Raw genomic sequence first — 12462 nt, forward strand, 5'->3', positions numbered from 1 at the left:
TGCATGAAGTTAATGTAAGAGTATAAGTCTGTTTCTCAGTGCATTCATGTATACTTGGTTATTGTGTTCACAGTGCTTTGAGGAGAGTCAGCTTGTGTCTCTAGACCCAATCAAACAATTTGGAAACTGGTTTGATGAAGCCACAAAGTGCCCTGAAATTGGAGAGGCAAATGCTATGTGCATTGCCACTGCTACCAAGTAGGTAACACCACTTCTTGAAATTATTTATTTTTATTTTTTCACAGTCTAATGTCGACCTTTTTCTGTCTGCACAGAGATGGACGTCCATCTGCTCGTATGGTCCTCCTGAAGGGTTACAGCAACGAAGGCTTTCGTTTCTTTACCAACTACGAGAGCAGAAAAGGTTCTGAACTGGTGAGTGCCTCTTTCTCTCTCTGACTTGTTGACATCTTACTGCAACCGTCTAGGCTCTTTGTGACCTTAAAACCAACTAAAAAAGTAAGTGTCAAACCATTTTTAAAGCTGTGCTGCTGATTTATATTCCCTCTATCGTGATGCACTGTTGTCACTGCTCAGTATGTGTGATTTACAGTCGTCTGAATTCTTGGTGCATCAGTGGTAAATGTAATTAAAATGATGTAATGTCACTTGGATCAAAGTCTGAACAAAGTAGTGCTGAAACCATTAGTGGAATAATTGATTTAAGTCATTTTACCCAAGAAAAATGCTACGTATACTCATTTTCCAGCTTCTCAAATGTGGAAATTTGCAGCTCTTCTCAGTTTTTTGTAATTGAAAAGTATTTTTTTGGAGAATAAAAGAAGAAATTGCACAGCAGCAACAGTAAGAAAGGTTGCAGGATTTAGCAATCAAAAATCAAAAACAAGCCACCGCCCCCTGAAATTACTTTAATATATTTTTTGTGAACTACGCGTTTCGCCTATGGTTTATCCTGACTCACTCAGTGAAATAGCAAAAGCACTCACACCTGTGCTAAATGGGCAGTGTGAAGGTCACATGACCAGTAATCAAAGTATCCAGAGTTTTTCTGTTATAAAAAAAACATCAACATATTACACAAAATCCTATAATACAAAAGACATAAATACAGTTAATATAAAAAATGTACAACAACATGAGTCACAAGAATAGCATAATTTCACATAAGTACATTAGAAGACAAAGACACAGAATCTCATCTTTCACTAAGGGTGAAAATCACCTCAAAGACAGATGTCTAATCATTATCATCACAAGAAAGAGCTAAAAATCCATGAGGCTCAACTGTGTTCAATTCATGAATCCAAAAAGCTTCCCTTCTTAAAAGCTGGTTAATCAGGGTACCTAGTCTTGGATTGCGTCTCACTCTTTCAGTGCCAATAAATTTAAAGCAAGTAGCTGACCAAAATGTTTCCCTGTTTTCTGTTTAATGACTAGCAGGAGTACACAGGAGTCTCAAATGACCACTGACGTGATTCAACACCTGTGAAAGTCATAACAAAATCTGAACAGTATATTTTTATGGCACCAATATATACCGAGGCAAATTCCGCATACGTGAAAATGTATCCGGCATTAAACCTGATTCTGAATAAGAATCTACTCAAAATTTGCTGAATTATTCCACTTTGTAAAATTTTGAATTTCTAAATGAATTTCCATGGATCTTTGGAGTTTGGATTAGAGCTCAAATGAGTACTTGTTTAATCGATGAGTCATTCAACAGAAAGTTATCCACCAAAAAAAACAAAAAAGATTCACTACCTGAAACGTCAATATTTGCACATCTTCTCAGGTAATAAACTAAATATCTGTGACTATTAATCAGATAAAACAAGCTTTTTGAATGTGGGTTCTGGAAACTTACGATGGACATTTTTCACTATTTCCTGACATTTTATGAATTAATTGATTAACCAAGAACATAATTGAAAGAAAACTTACTTAGTTGCCCTAGATGGAATAGTCTTCCCAGACTGGGTGTTATTTGATCTATCTATGTCCCCTATTTGAACATATCTTGTTGTTGATTAATATGACTTATATATTATATTATAACATTGCCTATCCATTTCTTTTGTTATTGCCTCATGTGTTTGTGATTCATCTCCTTGACGGATTAGCTGTTGCACCTGTTCAGCTGAAGTGTAAAGTTGTTGTTGTTATTGAGTTCACTACCTTCTTTTACAGGACTTAGTGTTTTTCTTATTGATGTCAGCCCCTCTGATCTGTTCTTTGTCCATAGGAAACCAATCCTTATGCATGTCTGGTCTTCTACTGGGAACCTCTTAACAGACAGGTCAGTGTCTTTCATGTGCTCATCAAATTCTGTCTTACTGATAATATTTCAATTGATTTTCCCGCAATAATTGTTTATTAATTTTACTTTTGATATGCAGATTCGCATTGAGGGCTCTGTGGAGCGAATTCCCTTCCAGAGCTCCAGTGACTACTTCCACTCCCGACCGAAGAGCAGCCAGATTGGGGCTGTTGTGAGCCGACAAAGCACACCGGTTCCTAACAGAGACGTAAGAAGCAAAACTATACTGTGTTATGTAGGTAATACGTGGATGTGAAAGGCTTGATTTTCACTGTGTCTTTTTCCTTTAGTATCTAAGGCAGAAAAATGCAGAACTGGAGGAGAAGTACAAGGACACAGACGTGCCTATGCCTGACTACTGGTAAGCAATACATTTTGTTCTTCACATGAAATCAAAATACAAAATCTAAATATTATGGGAAGGGTTAAAAAAATTCTCTAAGTCATTTAAAAGCAGTAGTTCTACATTTTGGAAAATACTATTGTTCACTTTCATACAGAGAGTTCGATGAGAAGATCAGTATCACTCTCATAGCGGTCTGTTAAATATAAGGCTATAGCCAGCAGCCACTAAGCTTAGCTTAGCATAAAGAATGGAAACAGGGGGAAACAGCTAGCCGGGCCAAGTCCCAAGGTAAGAAAATCTGCCTACCAGCATGTCTAAAGCTCACAATTGAACATGTTATATCTCACTTGTTAAATCCGTATAAAACCCGAACTGTAAAGCTTTTTACAGGGATTATGTGTTGAGCTAATTTATGGGATTTCTTGGCTTCCAAGAAATAGTCCGGCACATAACCCCACAGTAAAAGGGTGAATTGTCAATTGTACACTTTTATGGATTATCACACCAGATTTATATGATGATATTTGTATTATATTTGAGGACAAAATAGATTTTTGTTATTTTCCTATAAAATATAATTTCTGTGCTCCAAAATGTCCACAGCTTCAGAGGTGCTGGTAACCAGATGTTGTTGCCATTGGACAGAGCCAGGCGAGCTGTTTCCAGTCTTTAAGTTATCCAGCAGCTGACTCCAGCTACATATTCATAATACATTTTTATTTGTAATGCACTTTACATTTTGAAGCAAATCTCATAGTGCTACCGGTAAGATCATAAAAGCAAGGTAAAAACGTCAATATAAAATACAAATAGATAATACGACTTGCAGGGTTAATTAAAACTCAGACGTTCTGCTAAAAAGAAATGTTATTCGCTCTACTGACGTCAATTTTCTCATCTACCTCTTAGCAAGAAAGCAAATAAGTTGCTTTTCCTGACTGTCACTTGTTAACAGGGGCGGCTACATCGTCAAGCCTTACCTGATCGAGTTCTGGCAGGGTCAGACCAACAGACTTCACGACCGCATCGTCTTCACTAAGCTGAAAGACGGAGAGTCTGAGCTGGCAGAGTTTCAACACGCTGCAGAGGGAGGCTGGGTGTACCAGAGGCTGGCCCCGTGAGAAGCACCTCGACAGACATTTAATCTAGAATTTGTCCTCATCATTGATAGAAAATCACCTCACTTTAAGTAATTTCTCATCTGTATCTACTGATGGAAACCAGTTGATTAAATAGGTGTGTGTAGGATGTATCAACAAGCCGAACGTCGTCGTGTTGTCTCTGAACCTAACCGTGAAAAGTTCTGGGTGTGTGAAAATATGTCACACAGTTTCTTCAGTGGCAACAATGGATGTGACAGAACTTCACAGTACTGTACAGACATTTTGTCATGCATTATGAAATGAGAAAACACTGTGTGTTGTACAAAAGTTATACTGACCAACACGGGAGAGCAAACTCCACCTGGTCTAGTCAAATAATGATTGACCGTTAAGTTGGTTATTCAACAGTGTTGTTATGTCTTAGGTCTTGAAAAGCACAATCTGTGCCACTGACTGCTTGTCATCAGTGCGTAGTAGCGGAGACACAATTGTTCTCCATTTTCAGTGTTGAAGTAATTGGTAACGTTTGATTTTACACATCTGTAATTTCCTTATGAGTCCCAAGAAAGTTTACTAGAACTATAGTATGTCATTTTGTACAAATATTAGGAGAAATAGAGAAAAATTCTGAGACAGTTCGCTTGATTGTGCTGAATTTTATTTTTAAAAATTAGGGGGATTGAAACCAAAATAAATACTCCAGGTGGCCAAATTATTACAGTAGGTACATCAAAGCAATCAAAATAATATCTAGGTTATGTTAGCAATTGTTTAGAATTAATAATTGGATATGTATTGAACAATAGGACCTATAAATACTGTGTAAATTATCACCATGGCCCTCTACAGTTGGATGTCATTGTGGATTGATTTTAGCAGCGTTAAACTGTCTAACTGCCTTTTAATAATGAGATCAAAAGAGCTGACGATTGGAATTGTGCCAACTATTGTGTGTATTATGTATGTCTTTTGCTATTTTTGAATGAGTTTGCTGTTTATTGTTTACTGAAGTATAAGAATGTTATTTTATTGATTTAACTTAACTGTGGAATAGACGCATTAATAAAGTTTAATTTGTAACTGAGGACTGAAGTGCATGTTTGATCAGCAGGTGTCAGCAGCACAACACTTTTACAGCAAAGATAAACAGAACAGAGCATTTAAAGACCAAAGGACAAAGTTTAGGCACAGTGGTGGAATATAAATAAGTACATTTACTCTGTACTGCACAAATTTGAAGTATAATTGAGTCTTGAGCTACTTTATATTCCTACATTTCAGAAATATTGTACTTTTTAAATTATCTGACAGCTTTAGTTATTAGTTACTTTATGAATTCAGATTGCACACAAAACATATGACGAGCTTATAAAATATGTTTTGTAATAAATTAAAGGACTACAAGCAGTTTATACAAGTGCAAGTGAGATGATTAGTCAACTAATGAATTAGTCAATTGACTATTATTGATTTATTGGCAACTATTTTGATCGTTTCATCGTCATTTCTCATGTTAAAAGTTGCTGCTTTTCCTTAGATTATTTTTGTCAATGATGTTGAGATTTGGACTGGTGGATGGACAAGCATTGTGAAGGTGTCACTTTGGGCTCTGGGTAACTGTGACAGCGTTTCTCCCTATAAAATTAATGGAGAAAATAATCCGCAGAATAATCCACAATGAAAATAATCATTAGTTGCAGTCCAAAACAAAACAGTTCAAAATGAACTCCACCTCAACAACAACAACAGCAGTAAAATCCTGCTTTTACATTAATACATGAGGAATAATAATCTAATGATATAAAATAAATTACGTTTTCCTGATTATACTTGTATACTTTTACTTCAGTAACATTTTCAATGCAGGAATTTTAGTATTTTTACAGTGTGGTATTAGTACTTTTACTTAAGTAAAGAATCTGAAGGGATTTAGACCAGCTGATTAGTGGTTATATTGTTGGACACCTAAAACAGCAGCCTCCAGTCAGTCTGTAACCTGAAGTACGGAAAGCCGTATTACAAAATGTAGAAGCATTGCAGTGTATCAAATGTCAGTGTCTGCTTTCTATCACCATGTCAACAAAACCAGCACACTCAGGTAAAAAAAACTTGTCCCAAAAAAAATTAACAAGCAATGTCACGTAAATCATTGATGTACAATGCAAATCATTGTACCATACCTACATTTTATACAGTGCCCTGCACAAACTCAAAGTACTCTTTTGTATTAACTCATCTTCAAACATTTATTAAAAACAAACTTCTTTTTTTTTTGCTTTAGGATTTCAGAAAAGATTATATAAACAGCATTTTACTGTATTTCTACCCACAATATTTCAGACACATCATCAAAACCAAGTCCCTATTTGCTTTGGTCATAAAAATGTGATAAAAATTTACTGTGCTTTACAGACACTTCTTCACTTATTACCTGTTGATTGTGTAAAAAAAAGGGTTTAATTCCAAAACTCTTCATCCATAATAATAAAAATAAAAGCATAATTTACAATAATGTTACGGTTCATTCAAATTCAAGGCAGAGTGTGTTGACTTTTACTTCATGTCACTGATCATTTTTTGAAGATAAATAACAGAGTGAGCACAGAAGGGTAGAAAAGATAGAAAATGAGACAGAAGTACGTGGTTTAATGTTGAATGTCTACAGGTTGTCTACTGATACCAGTTGTTTGTATTGGTGTGAGTCCACATGGTTACAGTATCTACCTGGGTGTGGTGCCTGGTAACAAGTGTTTATCCCCCTTGCATGTTGCACATGCAGTGCCACATGGTTGTGCTTGTGTATATTTTCACCTTCCATAAGCTTCTATAAGTGTGACACTGTTATATGACACATTTGTGATCAAGTATGTGCATTTTGGTGCATGTTTTTGGGACCCTGCGTGCTATTTGTCAGTCTTTTTTTTATGGTTCTCGTCACTGAGGTTGTGCTCTGCGAAGAGATTTGGGTTCTCGCCCAGCGAGGCACGGACCTTCTTCTTTTCCTTGAAGCGTCCAGAGTGGGAGACCTTGACGTGGCGGCCCTTGGTGGCAGATTTATCCACAATCTTCTCCAGTCTGGCATTGAACTGGCTGTCCATATGATCTGGAGGGGAGTTATTGTTGCTCGAGTGGGCTTTGTGTCCGGTGTTACTACCATGCTCAGCTGGGATCTCATACAGAACCTTAGATTCAGATTTCTTCTTGCGTGAGAAGGTCAGCTTCCACCAGCTCGGATCAGCCATGACACCAACTGAGACTGGAGGACTGACCTGAATGGCAAAGAGCACATACTTAGGATTGTGGAGAACATCAACAATGGTACTGGTGTTAACATTTTAGTGAGAATACTGTAAAAGATACATTAAAAGTAAGTACTGCAGTAGTTTGAGAAGATCCTTCCTCAGCCTGCAACTTAATTGTGGCACATTTCAGATAACCGTGTCCTTAAACTACAGAATTTGAATTTAACAACCTGACTCGTACTCTACAGCCACACACAAATTACTCATGGTGGGTTTTGAAGGATGATTCTGACGTATTTTTAGTCTTGATATCTTTAAATGTGGATGTTTTTTCACTGTTTTTTTCAATTTATTATTTATATTTTAACATTCAATAAAGGAATTTGGTATGTCTTTGTATGTATGGAAGTCTTTGTGAAGGTTTTGAAACATCATTTAGACCTCTAGATCATGTAGGGAGAAAAAATGTACTTTCTTTTTTGGTGAACTGTTAACACAAATGCTGTAAAAACTAAAAAATAATAAAAATAGAAAAACTCAATAAATATGTTTTAAAAAATGTATAGCTATGGATGTAGATTTTGGCCTTTTAGGATTACTATCGTCTTCGCTTAAGTAACAAATAAACTGAATGAAACTTACGTTCATTGATGCCAGAAACCATCTCATCACAATAAGACCACTTGTTATTGTTGTTATAAGAACTGACGACAGCCAGCAAGATTCAATAACTCCGGAAATTTCTTAAACTACTTTTTCTATTGTCACTAATAAACCTCAGCGTTAATTTACATTAAATAACTTGAATAAAATTATACAAAAAATAATGGTGTCATCAGAAAGTTTGACTTTTTGTGGTGGCTAGACAAACATTTCCAAGGCTTTTGGCGTTCCACTTGGGGAATTTGGACTAATAATGAGTTTTTCTAAAATTCCAGCTACTCCCCTATTTCTGAACAGTTCACTCATATATTTCCTGAGGCAAGTTCTGTAAGAGTGAAGCACCGGCATCTTGTCACTAGATGATAACGTGTCACTAAGGGACTACACCATAACCAGTGTCTAAGAAGGATCTGGATCTGATTTCAGTCCATTAAAAGTAAATGTTAGATTAGATTATTGTTACTGATCCATTAATTTTAATATGATATTGGATGATGTTATATTATTGTATATGTAAATCAACTACAGCTGTCAGATAAATGTAGTGGAGTAGAAGTAAAAGTAGCATAAAATGGAATTACTCAAATGAAGTACCTCAGCATTGTTCACAAGGACAGTACTTGAGTAAATGTACTTATTGATCAGCGGGTTTTACTTTATTCTCCTTTACACGTTTGCACGTCCCATCAGACCCATCCTTAAAGTGCAGACAGTAACTGAGGATGACTTCTTTTCATCCGTAGATGGTGTAACCTTACGGGGGAGGACACCTGACTCTCTGCTCTCACCTGATAAATTAATGAGCATCTGAAGAGTATCATCTGTCCCTCCCATGCGATCTGATATGAAGTCACAGGGGGAAAAAGACCTTTGGCTGATGAAAAACCAAGCTGTTGTCTTAATGCTGAACCAGGAGCTGATGTGTATAACAGTAAAGTGAAGGAGACTCTATCGTCACAAAGTTACACTGGCCTTTGGATTATCTGTAATTTCAGCTACAGTAATTCAGATTTATGGGCGCATGTAGGCATACAGAGTTATTACCCCCAACTATCGTGACTTACAGTCTCCTGGCAAGTATTGCTAAAATAGCAATGAATATTAACTTTTTGATGATTACAGTCTTTGTATCATGTCATAAACAGGTCAGTGTATCATAAACATGTTTATGATATGCTGTATAAAAGATCACATATAAACAGCATACTCATAAAACACACAAGAAGCTAACAAATTTTTCTAAGATCAAGAATGACTTTTTGTGGTGGCTAGACAAACATTTCCAAGGCTTTTGGCGTTCCACTTGGGGAATTTGGACTAAAATGAGTTTTTCTAAAATTCCAGCTATTCCCCTATTTCTGAACAGTTCACTCATATATTTCCTGAGGCAAGTTCTGTAAGAGTGAAGCACCGGCATCTTGTCACTAGATGATAACGTGTCACTAAGGGACTACACCATAACCAGTGTCTAAGAAGGATCTGGATCTGATTTCAGTCCATTAAAAGTAAATGTTAGATTAGATTATTGTTACTGATCCATTAATTTTAATATGATATTGGATGATGTTATGTTATTGTATATGTAAATCAACTACAGCTGTCAGATAAATGTAGTGGAGTAGAAGTAAAAGTAGCATAAAATGGAATTACTCAAATGAAGTACCTCAGCATTGTTCACAAGGACAGTACTTGAGTAAAGTATGGCAAGTATTGCTAAAATAGCAATGAATATTAACTTTTTGATGATTACAGTCTTTGTATAATGTCATAAACAGGTCAGTGTATCATAAACATGTTTATGATATGCTGTATAAAAGATCACATATAAACAGCATACTCATAAAACACACAAGAAGCTAACAAATTTTTCTAAGATCAAGAATGACCTTTCGTGGCGTCATCAGCAATTAATTAGCAGCTATTTTGAAAATCGATTAATCATTTCAGTCATTTTTAAGCAAAGAAAAAAGATGTGATGTGAGGAGTTGCTGTTTTCTTGGTCTTCTAGTAAATTGAATATTATTGGATTGTTGACTGTTGATCGGACAGACAAGACATTTGATGAGGTCACCTCGGGCTCTCGGATGGCGTGATGTGCATATTTCGCAGTTATCAACTCTTTTATTGGCCAAAGTTAACAAAGGAAATAATCACCAAATTATTTTATAACAAAATGATTTGTTAGTTGCAGCCCCACAAACCCCCCCCCCCCCCCCCATGACCTCTTTCTTTATATCCACTGTCAAATATCTATTAAGGGCAAAAAAAAATGCCCCAAAAATTTAAATTTACAAGGAAAAGTTAGTCTCTTATTGCAACATCAACACCAATGTGAATAAATAAGATAGTTTATCATTACACCTGTGATTATATTCTTTCTCCTAATTGTAGAATTATTTTTAAATGTAATGCAGTATGAATTGTATTTGAATAAACTTCTAGCGCATGAACCAAATGTTGTGACTTTTCAAAAACGCTGCGATTGTCTACTTTACGAGGGCTAACAGGAAGCAAAGAGCCACACAAATCCTCCTTTGGTGTGGTCATTTTATCATGAAGCACCTATGCAAATACACAGTCCGTGGCCTTTGGTGAAACACTCATCTTGCTCTTATCTGAAGCATGTGATGTTAAGCACCTGGCAAGTACAAGTAGTGTCAAGGTTCAGGGAAGACTCAGTGTAGGAGATTTGGTGTTTAATGTTGTGATAAGGTTTGAATAGTAACTTTAAAAGTGGACACTAGAAGAACCTTCATTACGTAAGAGCCTATTAGTCTGGACCTAATGTTACCTTTTGGCCCAGTGTTGCTTAATTACACTTATTTCTGACCTGGCTGTGTACAGACACTCAGGTAACAGATCGTGTTTCTAACCAAGATGAGCCTTTTATGAGTTCCCCAGTGGCTGCAGCAACCAAGTGTTTACTTCTGTTTCTCAGCTTCTTACTTAGATTTTAGATTCAAGCACTAAATCAAAAGTTCTAGCTGAATTTAGCAACATGGATGTGTTTGGTCTTTAACAAAAGACAGGTTCCTCTTTAACAAATGTTTACATAAATGGTTACATGAGAGTATTTACATAGAGTTGTTGACTTTTCATCAAGCAGTTTCTGCAAAACAAAGTAACTACGAGGGCTTGAGCTGCACGTTCACACAACATTGTAGTACAATATGTACACATATTTCTTCTAGTTTTCCATGTTTGACTTAGACGTGACCTTTGAGACATAAAGCCCTGTTGACACAAAGGAGGCCCTCCATAGTTCTCTTTAATAAGTTACTATGTATTCTGTTATGTGTGGGTGAGCTGCTCAGCAAAGCCTCACAGATCACAGCAGGAAGGGAACACTGTGCCCACTTTCGGAAATCACTAACCAGCTGCAAAGCCTTTCAGTAGCACAACGTTTGAGCTGGAGAGAGGGGAGGAGGCTACAAGGGCACCGAGGACTGTGCTGCCCTCATAACTGAGCTGGAGGTTCATTAGACTCTCAGGTTTCGTCCCTTGTGCCAGCTTCACTGTTGACCCGTGACAGCAAAGTTGAACGAGATTATGAAGAGCCGTTGGGGAGTTCTTTGCCTGATGTTTATAATAATGCTGATGTGCATCAGTCTAATTAGATTGTGTGCTAAGTGTGCTTTTAATGGGGAATTATATCAACAATTCAGATAAGGCTGCAAGGTCCAAAAATGTTATTGAATTCATGACTATATCACTTTTATGACTGAGCTTGCTTCCTGAATTAAGGAAGGTATTTTGTTCTGCCCCAAACAGTGTCACCAGCTCAAACATCATCCAGCCAAACAATGACATGAGTTTAAATAACCTGAGGTCATGTAAATTATTGTTGTCTCATGTGATTAATGTTTCTCTCTTTTTTATTTCCTGTTTTCTAACATTTCTTAATGTCAGACATTAAATACTCGTCTCCAACTGCAGATAGCCTTTTTTGTTGATTAATCAATAAATCATTTGTTCTATTAAACATGAGTAAACAGTATTTTTTTTTAAACATCACAATCTCCTGATGTCTTATTTTGTCCAGCAAACAACGTTTAGCATGTTTGCTAAAAATATCACCAAAACAGTTAATCCATTATCAAAACCATTGCAGCTGTACAGTCTTGATAAAGATTATTGAATTGTGAAACCACCAGAGACAGCAAGTCTTGGACTTTGTCACTCTGTGCCTAACAAAGTCTGATGTGTTTCACTTTTTGATAAAACAAATGTTGAAAGTTTTGAAAAAAAGTCAAATTAATACATTCAAACAAATGGGTTCTTTTTTACTGGATCTATTCAGTTTCTGGGGCAGAATATTAGAGACGTAAAAAAGCTTTAAGGTGCACAAAATGTATTTTCTTACCTTGTTGATGACGAGCTGCGAAAGGAGACTCTCTCAGATGTGAAACTGTCGCGCCATGCTTCCAAATTCTTTACCTCCTTTTCTTTTAATTCTTCTTCTCAGGTGATCATGCACAGGTGCAGCATCTCTCCCTCCCTCTCTCTCTCTCTTTCTCTCTCTCTTTCACCTTGTCCCTCTATGTTCTGCCTTCTACCACACACCCTCCTCAAACACACACACCTAAGTGCACCAGTGAGTAAATGTTGCAACTATGTGATTTAGTGAGACCCTTTCTTCAGGCCAGCCCAGTACAGATAAAGATTACTTACATCAGAGGTAATGTGAACTTTCCAAAACTGCAAATAAATTCCGCTTTATGAGTCTCGCTTTAAAACCCAGTCTTGTTTTAATGTGGAATTTGGACGCAGAATAAAGTCATCTTTGTGTTTGAGTTTTCTCATTCCTGTTATACAACACTAAGTAAT

The 12462-nt window shown here is 36.5% G+C and overlaps 2 protein-coding genes across 2 annotated transcripts in view; one reads left to right on the top strand and one right to left on the bottom strand.

Moving 5' to 3' along the window:
- pnpo (pyridoxamine 5'-phosphate oxidase) overlaps positions 1-4810 on the top strand; it is a 6931-nt gene extending 2121 nt beyond the window's left edge. The window contains exons 4-7 of the mRNA XM_046069517.1: positions 2207-2260; positions 2361-2489; positions 2572-2642; positions 3583-4810. Of these exons, the coding sequence (XP_045925473.1) occupies positions 2207-2260; positions 2361-2489; positions 2572-2642; positions 3583-3748 (420 nt within the window). The 3' untranslated portion in view covers positions 3749-4810. The remainder of the gene's footprint in view (positions 1-2206; positions 2261-2360; positions 2490-2571; positions 2643-3582) is intronic.
- Positions 4811-5974: 1164 nt separating this feature from the next.
- Positions 5975-12117, bottom strand: prr15lb (proline rich 15 like b). Its single transcript, XM_046069415.1, has 2 exons — positions 11999-12117; positions 5975-6999 (listed from the first exon to the last, which is right to left on the bottom strand). The coding sequence occupies exon 2, from the start codon at positions 6970-6972 to the stop codon at positions 6634-6636; it is 339 nt and encodes a 112-aa protein (XP_045925371.1). The 5' UTR covers positions 6973-6999; positions 11999-12117; the 3' UTR covers positions 5975-6633.
- Between the last annotated feature and the right edge of the window lie 345 nt (positions 12118-12462).

The sequence above is a fragment of the Micropterus dolomieu genome, linkage group LG14 (assembly GCF_021292245.1).
Source record: "Micropterus dolomieu isolate WLL.071019.BEF.003 ecotype Adirondacks linkage group LG14, ASM2129224v1, whole genome shotgun sequence".
Lineage (NCBI taxonomy): Eukaryota > Metazoa > Chordata > Actinopteri > Centrarchiformes > Centrarchidae > Micropterus > Micropterus dolomieu.